At 35.0% G+C, this 23540-nt stretch overlaps 1 protein-coding gene across 1 annotated transcript; it reads right to left on the minus strand.

The window, feature by feature from the left end:
- Positions 1 to 11655: 11655 nt before the first annotated feature.
- On the minus strand, positions 11656 to 22107 carry LOC117339958 (pre-mRNA-splicing factor CWC22 homolog). The gene is made up of 5 exons (XM_033901681.1): positions 22007 to 22107; positions 21611 to 21715; positions 20300 to 20414; positions 19288 to 19474; positions 11656 to 15741 (listed from the first exon to the last, which is right to left on the minus strand). Exons 3-5 carry the CDS (start codon positions 20373 to 20375, stop codon positions 12624 to 12626), a joined length of 3381 nt encoding a protein of 1126 aa, XP_033757572.1. The 5' UTR covers positions 20376 to 20414; positions 21611 to 21715; positions 22007 to 22107; the 3' UTR covers positions 11656 to 12623.
- Positions 22108 to 23540: the final 1433 nt, after the last annotated feature.

Below are 23540 nucleotides of genomic sequence, written 5' to 3' on the forward strand. Positions count from 1 at the left end.
ATCGTGTTTACACCACTGACGTACTGTAAACGATAACTCATTATAGATATATAGCGCTGTCTTCGCCCACGCAAATCTACCAGCAATAAGGTGACAACTGGCCCTAATTAATCTGTCTTATGGTCGCATTTTGGTTAGAGGTCAGTTATCAACATGTCACTTTGATTTGTGTAGGGGACGTCAAATGACGATGCGGTTTGTAGTTAATTTCTTGTCCTTACCACAAAGTATTGATAATTATTTCAAACATTGCATTTTTTGCTAATGCATTTATACGGAGAGTACTTTATCGTTGAATTCAATTTCCAAGACAAACATGACACTATGTCAAATGAATACACAATATAAGCATTTATTAGATATTGTATATCTGTAATACGCTTCGATATTCTTTTTTTTCCTTTGCTTGATTCTTTGCTTACAATGATAATAATCACATACAACATTTATTTATCTAATTTTCAGAATTACTCTAACGCGCTTCACATTACACAATATAATAATATTTTCAAGTGTTACACAATGTATAGAACGTAAAAAACATACATCGACTAGATTCGATGAAAATATGTAATATGTGAGAGTATAAAAAGCAAACGCAAACAAGTCTTGAATCTTAATGTCCTTTTCAAAGAGTTTTAAGCGCATAAACAGGATTGTGTCTCCGATCGTAGTGACAGCTGGTAGAGAGAGATAAGTTCCTGTAAGTACTCTAGGTATGATATATATATTGTCTTGTATGTGTACATCTTGCACTGTGACCTGAAACGGACAGGTAACCAATGCAGTGCAAAAGCACTGGTGCGATGTGCTGATCTAATCGAGAAGTAACAAGCGAATAACTAATGTCTTGCATCTGTCGGATACACCCAATATTTTTTTATTTGGTTATAGCAGGAACTTGCTATCTGTTTGTTTGAGTCTTTCGAACACTACAGTAGGACAGGCTGGCCATGGGCGATTTTTTTGTTAAGCAAATAACTCCTGTATTATGCTATGCATAAAAATGAAAAAATAAATATACCCTATAATTGGTTTATTCAGTATGAAGTAGTACAAGCATGCTTCACATTTGTTAAAACAAAAATTAACAAATTGGTTCCGGATTTTAAATTTCTGGATTTTCCGAAAGTGTGTTTAAACAGGAAATTTAGTTTTGCCTACAGCGAAAAATGGTAGCCCACCGAAAAGGTAAGATAGCAGAAAACTTAATTTACAACATATGTCAAAACAAGATTAATTCTGTCTTTGGGATAGAGATATTTAATTTCAAATAGGTTTCAGGAAAAAAAATTGTTTAGAGAATTGTGTCATTTTGGATCAAATATCATAATATTTTGAGCATTTTTTAAGCTGTTACCATGGTATTCACAGCTCTAAAAATCACAGAAAATATAAATTTACTTATCCTTCAGAGCTGTATTAAATTGCAAATGTTGTACAGATTACAAATATATATACTTTATTAATGGTAATATGTAGGGTTAACTGGTAATGTTTACATATCTAAAACATGTGCCATATTTTTCATAATTGGGCATTTTTACTGTACTCTGCTACCTATATAACCTATCTGACCACATCAATCGTTTTTGGAATGAATATCAATTGCAGCTACCACTAAATCAATAAAGGTTCAATTTTATTGTTGCACGTGCGGATCCTGCTAAAATGCATTACAGCCTGAATCATAAACACTCTAAGGAGACCTATTGGAACGTCAGTACGGACTATACAAAACACACAAGTTTTGTAGATTAGATTGCTTTTCCATATAAATAGATACAGTCGAGTCAAACAAGAATTAAACAGCATCAAACAGCTCTAAATGAGTTCTCACACGCAACGAAGCAAATACTAAACATGGTTTGGTGTAGCTTTATCAAACTGTTCATGTGAATTTTATTTGCTTGTTTCTTGTGATATTGAGTATGTAGAACTATTGTTTAAGTATGTAGAGATGTAATAATATATGCTATAATTAAACTATATCAAAATAAACTAATCATGTTAAACATGTATACAATGAAACGTATACTCACGTAAACACGTTATTAAAACATTTAAAATATTACAAGGAATACGTATATATTAAAATGAATATACACATGTACGATTATTAGGATTTTAATCTTGCAAGTGTTTGCTAGAAGATGAAACTGAAATGTAATTCAGTAAGAATATGTTACATATGCGTAATACCTGTGTAGTAAAGTTGCTTTCTTATTTCTGACAACAAAAGACGTTTTAGAAAACTAGCAGCTATATTCATATATATTTAAAGAAAATAAATATTCTTTTTTAAATCATTAAATGGTTATACGTTTGTAAGTAAAAAAAAAAAAATGAATAAATATATCCGTTTCTATTTAATTGCAGATGTAAACGCATTCGTTTATTCCTTCAGAGCAGTCAAGTCAAAAGCGTCTGCTTAAAGAAAATATAATTCATGTAAATTGGAAAACCTTAGTATCACGATTTCAATTTTTAGAAAATGAAATAATTTTTGTGATTTGGTATGTCAGATTTCCGCTATTGTTTCTGCTGACAAAAGAAATGAATAACAAAGTTGTGTGAACACATGCATAATGCACGTCTTACCTGTATCGTCTGCGCTGTTGGATCACAATTTCCAATGTGAAGTTTGTATCTATATGTGTATATATATGCCTTGCGTGTGTACGTGTGGCATGCACGTGATGACGGAGACATGTGGCATTTGTCATTGTGGAAGTGGCATACTTTTCCAGACAATACCGATGTACGAACGAGAATCTATCAACTGTTGTCATGTGTGATTAGTACATTTGTATAACGTTTAAGATTACAAATAGTTAACACATATACGATGCCCTTTATTCTGTTTTGTGTTAAACAGGTTACGCAAGCCTCGCCAGTATTATTTAAAACATTGTTTCGGTTTGAAAATATACTTTGAGATTGTTACAAAAATTAGCTTTACTGAATCATTGTAAAAGTGGGTTTTTCGTTCTATATTCAAACATTCATTTTGACTGATATTGATTTTTCTCATTCCTGGAGTCCAAGAAATGTGGGATAATATTTGTATATATTATATTTATCTTAAAAAAAAAACTTTTAACGTTGTTATCAAGTCATATATGTCTAAATAATCCATAAAGTATGGCTTTGGTTCAATGGTATACAAACCACATAAACCATTTTCTCTGACATTTTAAATACTTGTTAATTATATGTATATAATAGGAAATTCATTTTTTTTATTGATAACATTTTATTTGGGGTGGAAATATGCTTCAAAACAAACAAAAAATAAACCAAAGTGTTAATTAAATCGTGATTATTTTTTTTGCAACCGATAAAACGAATGGAATTTATGAAAAGATTCAAGTTAAAATTCCTCATTGAATTCGACTCTTCTGACTCGTCAGTTTCACAATCTGGCCTTTTTTTAACGTTTTTTTTTTTTTTTTTTTTTGTATTTTGTATGTTAAGTACTTCTATCTTTTTCAGCATGCTTGGCTTATCCCACATAGACTATTGGAAAAGTATAACGTGGGCAGAAGAACAAATCGTCATTTGGTTCGGAAGGGCAATAACATGTTGCAAAGACGGTAACGACCATGCAAATACAGCTAAGATCAATGAATTGTTGTAACGACCGTAAATACTTACAGGTCAAACTTTATACAGGAAATCTAACATCGCCACAAGATCGTGCTAACGACCATATACTAGTATACTAATAGGTCAAACTTCATACATGAAATCTAACATCGCCACAAGATCGTGCTAACGAGACTAATAGGTCAAACTTCATACAGGAAATCTAACATCGCAACAAGATCGTGCTAACGACCGTACTAGTATACTAATAGGTCAAACTTCATACATGAAATCTAACATCGCCACAAGATCGTGCTAACGACCGTACTAGTATACTAATAGGTCAAACTTCATACATGAAATCTAACATCGCCACAAGATCGTGCTTACGACCGTATACTAATATACTAATAGGTCAAACTTCATACAGGAAATCTAACATCGCCACAAGATCGTGCTAACGACCGTACTAATATACTTATAGGTCAAACTTCATACAGGAAATCTAGCATCGCCACAAGATCGTGCTGACGACCGTATACTAGTATACTAATAGGTCAAACTTTATACAGGAAATCTAACATCGCAACAAGATCGTGCTAACGACCGTATACTAGTATACTAATAGGTCAAACTTTATACAGGAAATCTAACATCGCAACAAGATCGTGCTAACGACCGTACTAGTATACTAATAGGTCAAACTTCATACATGAAATCTAACATCGCCACAAGATCGTGCTAACGATCGTACTAGTATACTAATAGGTCAAACTTCATACATGAAATCTAACATCGCAACAAGATCGTGCTAACGACCGTATACTAATAGGTCAAACTTCATACAGGAAATCTAGCATCGCCACAAGATCGTGCTAACGACCGTATACTAATAGGTCAAACTTCATACAGGAAATCTAGCATCGCCACAAGATCGTGCTAACGACCGTATACTAGTATACTAATAGGTCAAACTTTATACAGGAAATCTAACATCGCCACAAGATCGTGCTAACGACCTCATATACTAACAGATAAAACTTCATGTCATACAGGATTTACGGCCGTATAAGCAAAAACCAAAAGCACAGGTATTTTAGTTCACAATTCACAAGTGAAAGGAATGTGTTCTTGAATTGTTGGCGCTGTGGTGATAAAGTATAGTTGTATCTCTCATACAATGTTATTCTAATCTCGCGACCGTGTTACGTTAAGTAGCGTTACACATTAGTTTTAAACTCGCTGTTTTCTTGTTGATTAATTCAAATGTCTTTTATTCTTAACGTTACCTATCTCTTCGACATGTTTAAAGACTCCATTTTTAAAAATGTCAACTCCCCACTCTATCATCTGGTTTGTAAGTTAAAAGGGTCGTCTTTACTCAAGGATAGGGTTTGTTTTCTGTTTTTATTTTTTCTGCAAACATGTTTTTATTTTTAGCTATTAAATTTAAGCCTAAGCGAATACCATATTAAAACTCTTTACACCATTAAGGTAGGTAAGTTTCAATTGCCTCCTACATCGTGAAACAGTTTGACTTTTAAAGGAAGGGTGATGTAAAATTTATCAAAATGCATTGATTGTCCATTTAATAGTTATACAGATTTCAGATCATAGAAATATAAGCTATATACTATATAGACAATGCATGTTGAGATTCCTAGTTTTATAATTATTGTCATTTAACGGTAGCACAGCATTCAGGTTACAGAAATAAAAACAACCTGTATAAAGACAAGGCATTCTGAGATTACAATGGGGTATTGTCCTTCGATAAGGCTGAAGCGAGACACGCAATTTGGTTTAGTATAGTTTTACGTCGTCGTCAGCTGTGACGTTAAGATGAAAATGTTAATTCAGAAAATTTTATATCCCCAATTTAATCGCCTCTTACGAATTATGTAATAGGAACACCTCGCCTTCAGGATTTAGTTTCACAGTTTATTAACTGTATGACCAATCACTGACTAATAAAAATAATTTCGTAATTTAAATGAGGGAAGAAATGACGATGAGACGATAGATAGATATGATAATGTTATGAATAAATGAAAACAGTTCTGAATTATGAATGATTGTCCTATTAATTAGACAACATATCATGTAGTCATCTCGGATATTAAACAATTGTGAGAGTGTTAAGTTACGTGGTATTTTCGTTTTTCAACTTCAAATGACAAATGATGCAGGAACTGTGGATTTTTAAAGCAGGTTCTATAAGCCTGAGAATTTATTTTAGTCCGTGGAAAGCCAGTGCGTGTTGTATTAAATAAGATCACTTCTCACTAGTGCTGAGGTCAGCTATCAGATCAGGAATAAATCCTATTTGCCTATCGTGAGTTCGATATATGTATTTGTATAGTCTTCGGATGAATATTTGTTTTGGTATACTAGTTGCTTTGCAGTTTATTAAACATTGTAGAAAGTTCAATTTTCTTTTGTCTATTACAGCAGTAAATCGATGAAGTCTGACTAGACTTTCACACATATCGGATCTTGTCGATGTTCGTAAGTTAAGGATCAATTTAACAGCATAATGTATACAATTTTTGTATATTGCGTTTTGTCATATTCGTCCACATTTCACATCCATATAATACTGATGGTAAAGTTACTTTCTTATAGATACCAATAAGAGTTAATGGATTAGTATGCACACAGTCGGTACCACGTCGTGTAATGGCGTGCAGCATGTTTCGTCCTTTAGAGCAAGCTTTCTCAATAGCAGCTGAACATTTTAAATCTGATGATATTAGAATACCTAAATGGGTTTCCGATTCCGATGTTTGTAGCGGGTAATTACTGATTTGCCATTGGAAAATGCAACAATTTCCTCCAAAAGTAAGGACAGAACATTTGTCCGAATTGAATTTGAATTTCCATTTTTCCGAGTAGTTACTTGCTACGTCGAGAAGAGTTTATAATGCCTTTGGGCTTGTGGCTATTAAGGCAATATCGTCCGCCAAGGATGGGCTGCAGCTTTTGATTGAGAGGACACGGGCTCCGACATCAGTAGATTCCATCTCGTCTAGAAGGTCATTTATGTGAATAAGATACAAAAATGTGGAGATAACTCCTCCTTGTCGGACTGATCTTTGTACAGGAAACCACCTTGATGTAACATGATTGGTGACAACAGCATTACTGATTCCTTTGTACGGGTTGCAAAGTATACGGAATAGATTACCAGTTATTCCCATGTCATAAAGTTTTTGGAACATCCCTTTGTGTTGTACTGTATCGAAAGCCTTATATGTGTCAAGGAACGCTACAAAGACCTTACTATTTTGTTCCAAGTTCTCGAATATAGTTTTATGTAGGTTAAATGACGAGGTAACACAACTTAGACCTCTCCGGAATCCTTGCTGTTGTTTATTAGGAAACGCAATAGATTGATTTTCCATCCATCGCGTTACGCGCGCGTATATCACTTTCTCCATCAGTTTATATAAGATCGGAAGCAACGATATCGGTCTATAATTATTTGGATCGTTTTTCTTCTTCTTTCCACCTTTATATACAGGAATTATTAGACCTCTTTTCCATGTTTTTGGAATATAACCTGTAGAGCGTATATTGTTGAAAAGAGTTGTTATTGCTTCAATCAGCATTTTCCCACCATATCTAATGTGTTCGTTGGTTAATGAATCTATGCCGGGAGCCTTTTGCAGTTTGAGTTGTCGAATTGCCGTATTCAGTTCTTCGAATGTGAATGGAGTATCAAGTAACTCTACATTTTTATGCGGAAGTGTGGAGTTATAGTCGTCGTTCGTATTATCAGCATAGAGATGCTCATAGAAATCAGCAAAAGTTTCTGCGATTCCTGAAGGATCACGGATAACTGTATTTCCCGAAAGCAGTTGTGTGCATTGGTCTGGTGTTTGGTTTTTGCGTTTGCGAATAGTTCGCCAGGAGAGCCGGATATCCATATCAGCAGTTTCATCGAGTTCATTGTTCATATTTGTCATGTACGAATTATAAGCGTCAGTGTGCATGTTTCTGAAGTTATTTTTAGCTTCTTTGTAGTCCTTGTATGATTTAAATTCCATTCCCCGTGGTTTATTTTCTCTAATCCACTTCAGACGTTTGTTCATGGCATTATTATGCGCGTTCTCAAGGTCTTTTGTCCAGTATGGCTTCAAGTAGTGTTTAAATGTTGACTTAGGGATAGCTTTATCGGATGCCAGGGACATACACAACACAAGTTGTTCATAAACTGCATCTAAACCAAACTGCGTAGTTCCATCAAAATCCTGGATTTTTGCAAGTTTTACGGTTAATAATAATTGGTATGAAATCAGATTGTCTACATTTGCTTTATGCCATGCGATGCGGCTATCGGTATTTCGAATGTATGTTTCGTGATGCGCGATGCCAAAGTCAAAGCTTGTCACGATTGGTAGATGATCCGATGCTAGTTCTATTTCTGCGTTGTCCATGATATAACTATTTGTGATATTTGCGACGGTAGATTGATCGGTGATGATATAATCTAGCGTTCTTTTACTCGGTCTAAACGTGTACTTTGTTCCAGAGCATATGGATATTTTATTTACTACACACATACACGTGTCATTGATGACGTCATTTAGTACAAGCGCTTTCTGTTTTGCCATGTGGTATTTAGGATTTTCAAGGATGCGCGCGTTGAAGTCGCAAGCCACAATGACTTTTCCTCTCTGTTCATAAAAGTTTAAAGCATCGCGGAGGTATTGCATCGTTTCTTTGTATGCATTGAGGTCATTGTTATTTTGCATATATACTCCAAATATCTTCAGCTGTATGATGCAGTTTAATTCATTTTGGCTCTACAGTGTCTTACTCTAAATTTGTATGGAAAGGTGCAAACATCTCGCGTATCAGTTGTACATTTTTCAGCTGAATGGTTATCTTTTTCTACCTTATCAATGAATGTTCACTACAATATGAGTCTTGGGTTACTTAATTTGTGTTACAATGAAATGAGTAAACTTGTACTGTAAACGCGAGTGGGAAATTTACGCTAATTACGTGTGTCCTTTTGAAAATGTCCCCCACGCGTATTATTTTGATATCAATTTGCATTATTTCGAACTACAAACGAAGGTGGATCGATCCAAAAATTACCCCAACGCGTATAGTTTACATATCGGAAAGGGGTTGCGGTGGCCGAGTGGTTAAGGTGTCCCGACACTTTATCACTAGCCCTCATCCTCTGGGTTGCGAGTTCGAAACCTACGTGGGGCAGTTGCCAGATACTGACTGTAGGCCGATCACTAGCCCTCATCCTCTGGGTTGCGAGTTCGAAACCTACGTGGGGCAGTTGCCAGATACTGACCGTAGGCCGGTGGTTTTTCTCCGGGTACTCCGGCTTTCCTCCACCTCCAAAACCTGGCACGTCCTTAAATGACCCTGGCTGTTAATAGGACGTTAAAAACAAAAACAAGCAAACATATCGAAATCGCGAAATTGACCCTGATATATATGTAATATACAATTCACCTCACAATGAAACAGAATTATAAATAACACTTTACTATTGCATCAGTGGTATTTTAGACTCACAGTAAAGCTAAATTGTACCGTGATGTAAGATATTTATGACAATTTAACTAAAACATACAGTTTTAGTAATTCTGACTCAACTTTATTGATATTGCGATAATAATTATTTTGCATAATATGTTTGTATGAAGTGTATGTTAACATTATCCATACACATGAATCAATTATTTTCGGATTAGTCTACATGACTATTGCGAATGTTGATTAAAAGCCTTTCAGTACTTTAAAGAAATACATAACAAAGTCTGTCAAAATCAAAGATGGAATCTGTTATACTGGTTACTGTAAAATATATGTTCACATATAATTTAATGAGAGGTTATATGATATTTAAAGAATAGGTAAAATCTTCAAAAAATATATTATATACTGATACTAGTTAAGGTGGTTCCACACAGTTTGACCCGAAATTTTCCTATAGTTTAATTTCCTTGAAATTTTGTCAACTAAAATAAGTATATACACACTGTTAAAAAGCGATTTTTTAAAGTTTTGATCACCAGTTATGGAGATACGGTGTCTCAAATTAACCATCCTTGACATAGAATAGGATCAAAGTGATAAGTTGTATATTGAAAGAAATTGTCTCTGAATCAGAATGTGTTATTGTGTATCACTATATTTTTTTCTTTTAAATGAGAGATGGCATTGCTCTTAAGATAGTTAGGACTTAGTTTAGTTCATAAAGGCTCTTTTCTCCATTATTCTTACGATAAAGATGTTACAAATGGTCAAAAATGGGCTTCAATTTCGATTTGGATGTTAACTTAGGAAATGAATTGTGAAAAAAATCTATCGTTTAATTTTCTTCAAATTTTGTCCTAGTCAACCATTATATGAATCATGAAACATTTTTATTTCAAAATTTGACCGTTCAGTTTTTCTGATATTGTGCCTTAACCTACCCCTACCCCCAAAAAGTTGTTATTTTAACCTTTAGAGTAAGGTTAGGATACGAATGCAAAAAATATAGAAAAATATGTTAGAATGCATTTCAATTTCTACACAACAACGGCCTGTCTTAATAAAATCTAAAATTTGTTTCAGTTAAGGCATTTTGCTCCAGTAATTCAACTCTTTATTGTTAAATTACCTCAATTCAGCCTTCAGTATTGCCTATTTCCAAACTAGAAAAAAAATTGCACGTAATTCTGTCGTTTAATTTTGTTTAAAAACTGTTCTTCGGAATATGAACGTAGTTGGTAACACAGAGTGATTCCCCTTTATTGCATTTGTATTATGACTACATACATTGTAGTGGGAAGTTAGAAGAGATCTTCAAATATTATCTTATTTCCAGATGAGAATTGTTCTAATCAGTATCTAATATTGACAATACATATAATAAAACGATAAATCAATTAATAATATTATTTATTACATTTTTACCAGTGAAATATCAAAAATTATTCATTTAATAAAAGTGATATTTTTCACTAGTGAAGAATATCATATTTTTCACTAGTGAAGAATATCATATAAATATCACTTTTGCTGATTTGACCAATCAAATTAGTGATTAGAAAATACCACAATAATTGACCAATCAGAAAGCCCGACATATATGTCAGCACCTGGACAGGGGGAACTACATTTTTTGTATGCAAACTTTCGTTGTAGGCCTAGTTAGCATACGGGGTAGGTTTTTCGTTGATAAAAAATGTAATAAACAGAATATCTAGCAGTATCTTCAGTAATACCAAATATATTTCACGAGTGTGGCTAATATTTTGATATTTTTCACTCGTGCTGCGCACTCGTGAAAAATATCAAAATATTAGCCCCACTGGTGAAATATATTTGGTATTACTGAAGACACTGTTACATATCCTCTATATCTTATTGGAAATATACAATATAAAACGATAAATCGACCAATAGGAATATATCTTATATCAATTAATAAGATATACAAATGAAGAAATCATTTATTTTCTCAAGGAATAGGATTATTTAAAATACCAATTATTTCCTATTAACGATTTGAAAGTTTTTATATTTGGGATTGAATAGAAGTCACAATTTTTTAAACGAGGCATCTGTATCAACATGAATCTAGGCCCTTTTAGGGGAATGCAGTTCATGATTATGTGAAGTTATTGAATTCTAAGATGAATATCATCTCATATTGTCACTCTGATATTAGTTCTTCTGTGTATTCTTTCTTATGATATCATTATTTATTTTGAAGTTGAATTGACTTCACCTGTAAAAATAAGTCAATTCCAAATGCATTTCAAGAACGATTCCAGTACAATATTCCACTCATTCTGTATTTAATATATGCCTCTTTAGATACCGTTATGACGTCATATATGTAGCTAGACTGGCTTTTTAAATGTAATGAACATGCTGTTAGAAATTAATTATATATTGCGTTTAGTGGAATCTGCATAATACACCAAAATGTGTCGGCAATGTAAATATCAATATTAATCTGCATCTTGCATTTATAGTCGATATAAACTGTACAGTTTCACAAGGAAATATACATGCAGGTACAAAATTCAACAAGCATTTAATGAAATAATATTTCAATTGATAATGTTACAAATAATATCAATTTGAATTTCGTTCTTTTAAAAAATTGTACCCTGCATTTGCTTGAAAAGAACATATATAAATGATACCGCCAATATCTTATGAAGAGCCATAACATTATGTTATTAAATAGCTTCGAGTTTTGTTTTGGTCGCCTCCTACCAACGATTTAGATCCTTAGCTCCTGTAAGGACGAAACAGATGAATGTCGCAGTAAAATTTATTTTGCTGTACATAACTCTCAATTGGTTTTCAGTGGTTTTGATATCGTGTGTGTCTTTTAAAGCCCTGCTACCTTAACACATGCCACAAGATTAATAACTCTCCATCGATAAACTCTGCCAGTAGCGAGTTATAATCGTCTTATTTCCGAAAGCTTTTGTAAATAATCTCAATGTTCCGAGGAAGGTCAGAACAACAGGCTGATTTATTAAAAGGTATATTACATTTATTTCTATTTCCATCACAAGACGATATAGTAAAGCAACAAACGATTTTTCGTTTTTCGGGTTATGTGTGCAGTGAAATCAATATCATCTTTATATCAATATTGGCGTCAGTCTACTTCATAAATAAATAGTTCAAAACTGCAGTTAGTAAACATTCTTATATTTCACTCACTTCTATTGACCCATTTATCTCAACATTCAACAATTTAACGGTGTTTGGTTTGTTGGTTTATTTTGTTTAACGTCCTATTAACAGCCAGGGTCATTTAAGGACGTGCCAGGTTTTGGAGGTGGAGGAAAGCCAGAGTAGACGGAGAAAAAACACCGGCCTACGGTCAGTACCTGGCAACTGCCCCACGTGGGTTTCGAACTCGCAACCCAGAAGTGGAAGGCTTATGATAAATGGATGGTAAGTTGGTATTTTGAAACTTGTCCGTAAAAACGTTTAAGTATATGCAGTTTTTAATTATAAAAGTGGAAAATAGTCTCAAAGCACAATTGCTAAAAATTCTCCTCGTCTGACGATGGACTTGGTTGGTAGCCCCTGCTCATTCCCACCTCTGATGACGACATTGATTGGAAAATGTGGGACAACAAACAAGACCGACAGCTATTCTTTGTCTTCTTGTCTAATGACGGAGCAGGGCTAGGGTTGGGCGACTGATTGTCAGAGGAGAATGGATTCCATTGGATCTTTTTCATCTTTTCTTTTGATTTGACAACTTGAATGTTATCAACTTCGGCACTGCTCTCATCTTCGCCAGAGGAAACGTTATCCCGATGAAACTGTGTTTTGTTTTTGTTTGATAACGTATTAGGTCGGTGTTGTCTGACTCGTCGACTTTCCCTTCTGATTGTGTACGAAAATGTAATCGGTAGGCGAGTTTTCATGTCGCGTTCATATGATGAACTGCTCAAACTCCTCCTATCACTGTCTGATAACTTTCTATACCGGCGAGTTTTCATTTTACCTCCACCAGAAAATCTAGTCACTTCGCGATTTCTCGCGTTGTCTTGGTTGAATCCTCTGTTTCGTCTATGCGTGTTATTTCTGTTTTTATCCGATGAAAGTTGAGTTCCTCTTACTTTGTTTTTCCTTTCTTTTGATAAAGTGCGGCGTTTGTTAGTTTTCATTTGGAGAATATAGCTATATCGTTTAATTTTTTTCTTGTCGTCCTTTGATGAAGCGCTTTGTCTGCTTATCTTCCTTTTGTCTTTATCAGACGAAGTGTTAAGTGACCTTGATATCTTCCGCTTATCATATGATGAAGTGATTTGTCGGCGTTTCATCTTTTTGTGTTTGACAAATAAAATGTTAAATGGCCTTGCTTTCTTCCGGTTATCATTTGATGAAGTGATATGTCCGCTTGTTTTCTTTATGTCTTTGGCAGAGGAAGTGTTCAGTCTTTTTGTTTTCTTTCGTTTAACATTTGATGAAGTGCGTTGTCGACCTGTTTTCTTGTTTTCTTTGTCAAATGAAAGGTACAGTGTTCTTGCTTTCTTCCGGTTATCCTTTGATGAAGTGCTTTGTCGGCGTGTTTTCTTTTTATCTTTATCAGATGTAGTGTTAAGTCTCCTTGCTTTCTTCTGCTTATCGTTTGATGAAGTGCTATGTCGACGTTTTTTCCTTTTGGCTTTGTCAGAGAAAGTTTTCAGTCTTTTTGCTTTCTTCATTTCATCCTTTGATGAAGTTCTTTGTCGGCGTTCTTTCTTTTTGTCTTTGTCAGAGGAAGTTTTCAGTCTTTTTGTGTCTTTGTCAGAGGAAGTTTTCAGGCTTTTTGTGTCTTTGTCAGAGGAAGTTTTCAGGCTTTTTGCTTTCGTCTTTTCATCCGTTGATGAAGTACTTTGTCGGCGTTCTTTCTTTTTGTCTTTTTCAGAGGAAGTTTTCAGTCTTTTTGTGTCTTTGTCAGAGGAAGTTTTCAGGCTTTTTGCTTTCGTCTTTTCATCCTTTGATGAAGTGCTTTGTCGGCGTTCTTTCTTTTTGTCTTTGTCAGAGGAAGTTTTCAGTCTTTTTGCTTTCTTCTTTTCATCCGTTGATGAAGTGCTTTGTCGGTGTCCTTTCTTTTTGTCTTTGTCAGAGGAAGTTTTCAGGCTTTTTGCTTTCGTCTTTTCATCTGTTGATGAAGTACTTTGTCGGCGTTCTTTCTTTTTGTCTTTGTCAGAGGAAGTTTGCAGTCTTTTTGCACTCTTCTTTTCATCCTTTGATGAAGTGCTTTGTCGGCGTTTTTTGTTTTTGTCTATGTGAGAGGAAGTTTTCAGTCTTTTTGCTCTCTTCTTTTTATCCTTTGATGAAGTGCTTTGTCGGCGTTTTTTGTTTTTGTCTATGTGAGAGGAAGTTTTCAGTCTTTTTGTCTTCTTTTTTTCATCCTTTGATGAAGTACTATGCCGGCGTGTTCTATTTTTGTGTTTGTCAGCTGAATAATCAAGACCTTTTTTATTTTTATTTTTATCTTTATCCTTTAATGAAGTTCTTTGCCGGTGTGTCATCTTTTGGTCTTTGCCAGATAAAGCTTTAAAACGTTTTGTATTTGTCTTCTTATCATTTGATGAATTGTGTTTTCTGCGTTTTTTCTTTTTGATTTTGTCAGATGACATGTTAATTATCCTTGCTTTCTTCCGGGTATCTTTTGATGAATTGCTTTGTCGGCTTGTCATCTTCTTGATTTTATCAGATGAAGTGATCAATTTTCTTCCTTTATCCCTTTTACCCTTTGATGAATTGTTGTGTCGGCGTATTTTCTGTTTGTCTTTGTCAGATGCAGTATTTAATCTTTTTGCTTTCTCCCGGTTATCCTTTGAGGAAGTGCTTTGTCGGCCTGTTGTCTTTTGTTCTCTATCAGATGAACTGCTACGTCTTTTTGTTGCATTCTTCTCCTTCTTTGATGAATTGCTATGTTTTTGTGTTTTCTTTTTTTCTTTATTGGTAAACCTAACCGGACGACGTGTTTTCTTTTTGTCTTTGACAGATGAAGTGCTGAAACTTCTTGTTTGTTTCATCTCATCCTTTGATGAAGCACTATGTCTGCGTATTCTGCTTTTGCTTTGATCTGATGAACTTACAAGTCTCCTTGGTTTTTTGTTGTCATCCTTTGTTAAATCACCCTTTCGTTGTGTTTTCTTTTTATCTTTATCGGAAAGACTGACTGGACGATGTGCTTTCTTTTTCCCTTTGTCAGATGAAATGTCTATTCCTCTTCTTTTTATTTTATCATTCTCTGAATTCTTATATTGGCGAGATGTCTTTTCAGCGCGATCAAAAATGTCCAATGTGCTTGATTTCTTTTTGTCATCTTTAGAAATTCTACCCCGGCGACGTTTATTCTTCTTACTGGTCTTTTTACGAGTCTTTTGTTTCTCTTTAGATAACTTAGGGATGTGTCCATCTAGACGATTTCTGTGGGATGAAGAGCTACGCAGTCGGGATTCTTTTTTGTCCAAGTTTGATGAGGTTTTAGATCGCCGGAGTTTCCTTTTGCTTCTACTTGAGGACATTTTACGTCGGTTTCTAGTTTTAGTCAAAGAAGAAGAAGACTGTTGGCGAGTTTTCGCCCTGCCTTTGGCTGACACAGTGCTTGGTTTAAAAGTTTCCTTATTTTCCTGGTATAATGATGGTTGAGACCTGTGGAGAGAAACATTGCATTTCGTAATTTAAAAGAAGTTTTTCCATAGATTGTTTTGGAAAATTCGTGTTACGTTATGTACGTGTTATTAGTAAACAAGCAGTAAATATGTGAGGTAAACAAACATTTGTTTACGGAGGGATTCGTCTGTAACTTAGGGATTAGTATGTAACTGAGGGATTAGTATGTAACTGAGGGATTAGTCTGTAACTGAGGGATTAGTCTGTAACTGAGGGATTCGTCTGTAACTAAGGGATAACTCTGTAACTGAGGGATTAGTATGTAGCTGAGGGATTAGTCTGTAACTAAGGCATTATTATGTAACTAAGGCATTAGTCTGTAACTGAGGGATTAGTCTGTAACTGAGGGATTAGTCTGTAACTGAGGGATTAGTCTGTAAATAAGGGATTAGTATGTAACTGAGGGATTAGTCTGTAACCGAGGGATTAGTCTGTAACTGAGGGATAAGTATGTAACTGGGGGATTAGTCTGTAACTGAGGGATTAGTATGTAACTGAGGGATAAGTATGTAACTAAGGCATTAGTCTGTAACTGAGGGATTGGTCTGTACCTGAGGGATTATTATGTAACTGAGGGATAAGTCTGTAACTGAGGGATTAGTCTGTAACTGAGGGATTAGTCTGTAACTGAGGGATTAGTCTGTAACTGAGAGGTTAGTCTGTAACTGAGGGATTCGTCTGTAACTAAGGGATTGCTCTGTAATTGAGGGATTAGTCTGTAACTTAGGGATTGGTCTGTAACTAAGGGATTAGTCTGTAACTGAGGGATTGGTCTGTAACTGAGGGATTAGTCTGTCACTGAGGGATAAGTCTGAAACTACGGGATTATTCTGTAACTAAGGGATTAGTATGTAACTGAGGGATTAGTATGTAACTGAGGGATTAGTATGTAACTGAGGGATAAGTCTGAAACTACGGGATTATTCTGTAACTAAGGGATTAGTATGTAACTGAGGGATTATTCTGTAACTGAGGGATTCGTCTGTAACTGAGGGATTAGTCTGTAACTAAGGCATTAGTCTGTAACTGAGGGATTAGTCTGTAACTGAGGGATAAGTCTGTAACTAAGGGATTAGTCTGTAACTGAGGGATTATTATGTAACTGAGGGATAAGTTTGTAACTGAGGGATTAGTCTGCAACTGAGGGATTCGTCTGTAGCTGAGGGATTAGTCTGTAACTGAGGGATTAGTATGTAACTGAGGGATTAGTCTGTAACTGAGGGATTAGTCTGTAACTGAGGGATTAGTCTGTAACTGAGGGATTGGTCTGTAACAGAGGGATTAGTCTGTAACTGAGGGATTAGTCTGTAACTAAGGGATTAGTCTGTAACTAAGGGATTGGTCTGTAACTTAGGGATTGGTCTTTAACTAAGGGATTCGTCTGTAACTGAGGGATTCGTCTGTAACTGAGGGATTAGTCTGTAACTAAGGAATTATTCTGTAACTAAGGGATTAGTATGTAACTGAGGGATTAGTCTGTAACTGAGGGATTGGTCTGTAACAGAGGGATTAGTCTGTAACTGAGGGATTAGTCTGTAACTAAGGGATTAGTCTGTAACTAAGGGATTGGTCTGTAACTTAGGGATTGGTCTTTAACTAAGGGATTCGTCTGTAACTGAGGGATTCGTCTGTAACTGAGGGATTAGTCTGTAACTAAGGAATTATTCTGTAACTAAGGGATTAGTATGTAACTGAGGGATTAGTCTGTAACTGAGGGATTAGTCTGTAACTAAGGGATTAGTCTGTAACTAAGGGATTAGTCTGTAACTAAGGGATTGGTCTGTAACTTAGGGATTGGTCTTTAACTAAGGGATTCGTCTGTAACTGAGGGATTCGTCTGTAACTGAGGGATTCGTCTGTAACTAAGGAATTATTCTGTAACTAAGGGATTAGTATGTAACTGAGGGATTAGTCTGTAACTGAGGGATTAGTCTGTAACTAAGGGATTGGATTACTCTGTAACTGAGGGATTCGTCTGTAACTGAGGGATTCGTCTGTAACTACTGAGGGATTAGTATGTAACTGAGGGATTAGTCTGTAACTGAGGGATTAGTATGTAACTGAGGGATTGGTCTGTAACTGAAGGATAAGTCTGTAACTGAGGGATTAGTCTGTAACTGAGGGATTGGTCTGTAACTGAAGGAGTAGTATGTAACTGAGGGATTAGTCTGTAACTAAGGGATTAGTCTGTAACTAAGACATTAGTCTGTAACTGAGGGATTAGTCTGTATCTGAGGGATTCGTCTGTATCTGAGGGATTCGTCTGTAACTGAGGGATTAGTATGTAACTGAGGCATTAATCTGTAACTGAGGGATTAGTATGTAACTGAGGGATTAGTCTGTAACTGAGGGATTGGTCTGTAACTGAAGGATTAGTATGTAACTGAGGGATTAGTATGTAACTGAGGGATTAGTATGTAACTGAGGGATTAGTCTGTAACTGAGGGATTAGTATGTAACTGAGGGATTAGTCTGTAACTGAGGGATTGGTCTGTAACTGAAGGATTAGTATGTAACTGAGGGATTAGTATGTAACTGAGGGAGTATTCTGTAACTGAAGGATAAGTCTGTAACTGAGGGATTAGTCTGTAACTGAGGGATTGGTCTGTAACTGAAGGAGTAGTATGTAACTGAGGGATTAGTCTGTAACTAAGGGATTAGTCTGTAACTAAGACATTAGTCTGTAACTGAGGGATTTGTCTGTATCTGAGGGATTCGTCTGTATCTGAGGGATTCGTCTGTAACTGAGGGATTAGTATGTAACTGAGGCATTAATCTGTAACTGAGGGATTAGTATGTAACTGAGGGATTAGTCTGTAACTGAGGGATTGGTCTGTAACTGAAGGATTAGTATGTAACTGAGGGATTAGTATGTAACTGAGGGATTAGTATGTAACTGAGGGATTAGTCTGTAACTGAGGGATTAGTATGTAACTGAGGGATTAGTCTGTAACTGAGGGATTGGTCTGTAACTGAAGGATTAGTATGTAACTGAGGGATTAGTATGTAACTGAGGGAGTATTCTGTAACTGAGGGATTAGTCTGTAACTGAGGGATTAGTCTGTAACTGAGGGATTAGTCTGTAACTGAGAGATTGGTATGTAACTGAAGGATTAGTCTGTAACTGAGGGATTAGTCTGTAACTGAGAGATTGGTATGTAACTGAAGGATTAGTCTGTAACTGAGGAATAAGTCTGTATATCGGATTTATTTCTGACTTCTGATCTATGATAGGGAATATTTTACGATATATAACTACATAAATATCGGTGTTAAAACAAAATACAAATCACGAAAGAAAAAAAACATCTGTGTTTTCACAATAGTGACACCTGAACTTGTTTAGTGAGTTTTCATAACATTGTGTAACAATGATTCACTCTAAACAAATCTTTTAGATGCTGTAAGTATCATACGAAACAGGGCTACTACTGAGAAAGGTATCATTTATTCATCAAAGTTTGATTAAAATGTGTCAATTGATACGAAGTTATAAAGCGTTACTTTAAATATAATTTTACTTACCCAAACACCAAACTACCCAGATCGCCCATTTCCAGTTCAGACAGCAGTGCTTGTTGCATTTGTTTCATCGTTACTATCTCCGTTTCAGCATCAGTCATGAATGCTGGTATCCACATTACCATAGGGGAAAAGTCCATGTTGTTCTGGGTACCATTGGAAGTGGACGAGGAACTGCCTCTTGACTGACCTTAACCGACAATTTGTATTGGTGTTGAACACTGAATTAAATTATGGGCGATTATTTCGTAAAATTAAACAAATTTACAATACAAGTTTAATTACTAGTTCTGATTATTGATAACAGGCCCTCAGATATGAACATCGTGGGTAATGAGTTTTGTCATTAACATACAATACATCACTGAACAAGCCCATCAATATACTACATATTCAAAGGTCCACAGCTTTCTATTTCATGCCGTTGGAAGAATTATTTGTCCCTCAAGTACAATTATTGATAGATAAATGAAAGGCAAAATGTTTTAAAAGAACTATTTACAATGACAATAGATCAAATGTTTCGCAAAAATAACTTTTCCATCCATCAATATGTACAGCTAGTTCGAATCTATGTTCCCAAAGTGAGAACCGGAGCATAGAGCTACGAGTTGAAATGATATGTCTCCAGCAAAATCATTGTGTTTTATTATATCTAATACATGACGTATAAATCCTGATACTCGGGCAACGTCTGTACGAAATATACGTATTATATATAAGGCCGACGGTCACACTCTCACATTTGTACATCATTAATGATTAAAGCATACAGGGTACAACAAAATAGCTGCTATAAGTCTACAGTTATTTTTCACGTGGATAATGAGGGTTAAAAATATTCTGGGTTATTTTATAAGGACTTTCACAAAGTTTTTAAAAACCTTTAAACCTTAAAAATGGAAGCACAAGAGCAAACAGCTAAAATATCATTACAAAAAACAAGTACAATTATAATCTTTAAAAATCTAGGTATATGTCAACGCTAAAACAAAATAAAGTGAAAAAAAATTACCTCCAAAACACTCTACGGGGAGAGTCGATACCAGTATTAAAGCACACGAAACACAGAAGAAAATTCTAGTTGACATAGTTCCAGGTTCTCCTCGAGCACAAGAAAATGGCTTTCTCTGAAATTATAAAAGTATTCCTAAACACCGCTCTTCCGTGGCTTTCCATCTTGTTATTGTCTTATTATGTCGGTATTCTTTGATGTTTCTGTAAAAAGACATTGTTCACTAAACAAAATGTGACTCATCCCAGAGATATTCACATGAAAATGTCGTCCATCTAGGAAAAATTAATCCGTGGGGGAAAAAATAAGGGGGGGTTCTTTAACTCATTATCAAGGAGACTTGTGATGTTTTTCTTAAAGATTACCAAAACGTTTGTCTTTCAGCGAAAGAATCTGCAAGTGCCAAAATAAGAGCTGCCCTCGTCTATCCATTCCTAAGAGGCGACTAATGTGAGAAACGAGTATTTTCTTGCGTTTTAGCCTCGCCGACATTGAGGTAACTATGAGTCGTCTACTGTCACAAAATCTAACGTCTAAGGTATCTAACTTTTGTTTTAATTTAAATTAGTTTAAGTTAAGATTATTGGAATTAATTTTAATTGTAAACTAACATTTCCTCATTTATTAGAAATCGTCCTTTTAAATGTATATTAAAAATGTGTGAAATGGTGTTTTTTTTTTACTTTTGTAAATTTATTCTAAATTAATTGTGAAACAAATCGTATCAACTTATATTAATTACGCTTATTGGCCAGGATGGAAACACACGAGGGGTCTTAGTGTGGGGGGGAAACCGGGGAACACAAAGAAAATCCAGGTGGTCATGCAGGTGACCCCATTTCTTTTAACGTCAGATAGGAAAATCGAACCCCGACCGTTTACGTGAACAGCAAGTGGGTAACCACTGTGCCAACCGACCACCACTTCCGTTGTCTCAGTTACAGATACTACTCCCTTATATTGCTTATTAAAAGAAGAAATATAGTCGTTTTGCAAAATATACTTCTTCTCTTATTCCAATTTTTCCAATTAAAATTAGTTTGTAAATCAATAGAATATCAAATATTTTATATATTATCAATTAAGACTGAAATCCATCTTTTGATATAAGACAATAAGAAAATATATTTTGAAAAACTCATAGTACTAATGACATTATTAAGTAAAACAAATCAGTATAGTACTAATTTAGTGATTACAACTAGAGAGCAAAAAAGTTCTGGCGCAAACAGAAAGAAAACAAAGAAAGAGAGGAAGAAGAAAGGGTAAAGGAAATTCTTTGAATTAAACTCATTTGTAGTAAATACTTACAGAGTAGCAAGATTCATTCAGCTAAGAAAAAATTGTGGAGAATGCTGGCATAGGTTACGCCTGTTACCAATAGTCCTTTGTCTAAGATATGCGCCATAAAATTTTCTGAAATGAAAGAAACAGTGACAAAAGTAAACTAAAAGTCTTCCTTAATTAGCATTATCAGGTTATGAGGATAAAACTTTAATAATTGAAGATTTATAGGTTTTTTTCGATATCAAACTATTTTTATCCTGAAATCTTGAATATGTAGAAAATAACTAATCCATAACACCAAACAAACATGCTATGCATATCTTTTGATGAATATTTGAATTTTTGCCGTGAATAATAACATCTTTATCTCAAAATAGTATTTATTAATCAATATTACTGCTGTGCCATGATTAAGCTCACCTGTATCATCTTTAACACTGGGTTACTTTATAGGTGACGATAGTGGATGTCCACACACTGTGTCAGTGTGACGTTAACTCTCGGAAAGAAGTGTTATATATGTAGTAGTTTATATAACAGCAAAAGACTTACGACATTTGTCATTAAAAAGGATTACTAACATTTATAAAGCTTGAGCTGGATTTCCGGGAACACTCTTTTGTCCAAATATGGTTATGAAATATCATTTTCGTATAAGTGTCCTTTTTCGAAGGTGTTTAATTCATTTAAAAGGACGTTACCTTACATGGTATAAAAAAAGGGGGAAAGAAAAAGTGATGGAAGGTTTCTAGACACATTATTACTGTGATTGTGTTAGAGTTAAGGCTATATGCTACCTTCCACATTATACCTGTGATTGTGTTAGAGTTAAGGCTATATGCTACCTTCCACATTATACCTGTGATTGTGTTAGAGTTAAGGCTATATGCTACCTTACATATTATATCCGTAATTATGGTCAAGTTAAGGCTATATGCTACCTCATACATTATACCTGTGATTGTGTTAGAGTTAAGGCTATATGCTACCTCATACATTATACCTATGATTGTGTTAGAGTTAAGGCTATATGCTACCTCACACATTATACTTGTGATTGTGTTAGAGTTAAGGCTATATGCTACCGTCCACATTATACCTGTGATTGTGTTAGAGTTAAGGCTATATGCTACCTCACACATTATACCTGTAGTTCGTGTTAGAGTTAGGGCTTTATGCTACCTTACACATTATACCCGTGATACACGTTGTACCCGTGATTGTGTTAGAGTTAAGGCTAAAGGCTATCTTGCACATTATAATTTTGATTTGTGTTAGAGCCAAGGCTATGTAATACCTTATAAATTATGCTTGTGGTTGTGTTAAAGTTGTGACTTTATGCTACCTCACGCATTTTACATGTAGCAACGATTTGTATAAGAGCCAAGGCCATATGCTACCTTACATAGTATACCTGTGATTGTGTTTGAGTTAAGGCTATATGTTACCTCACACATTACACTCGTGATTGTGTTTGAGTTAAGGCTATATGTTACCTTACACATTACACTCGTGATCGTGTTTGAGTTAAGGCTATATGTTACCTCACACATTACACTCGTGATTGTGTTTGAGTTAAGGCTATATGTTACCTTACACATTACACTCGTGATTGTGTTTGAGTTAAGGCTATATGTTACCTTACACATTACACTCGTGATCGTGTTTGAGTTAAGGTTATATTCCACCTTACACTTTACATCCTTTATTGTATTGGAGTTAAGGCTATATGCTACCTTACATATTATATCCGTAATTATGGTCAAGTTAAGGCTATATGTTACCTTACACATTATACATGTGATTGTGTTGGAGTTACGGCTATATGCTTCCTCACACATTATACTTGGTATTGTGTTATAGATAAATCTATATGCTACCTTCCACATTATACTCGTGATAGGACAGGCGTGAAAGCGACTCCTTTTGTTACTATTTACATCTTGAAACTGCT

This window comes from Pecten maximus, chromosome 12, assembly GCF_902652985.1.
Source record: "Pecten maximus chromosome 12, xPecMax1.1, whole genome shotgun sequence".
NCBI lineage: Eukaryota > Metazoa > Mollusca > Bivalvia > Pectinida > Pectinidae > Pecten > Pecten maximus.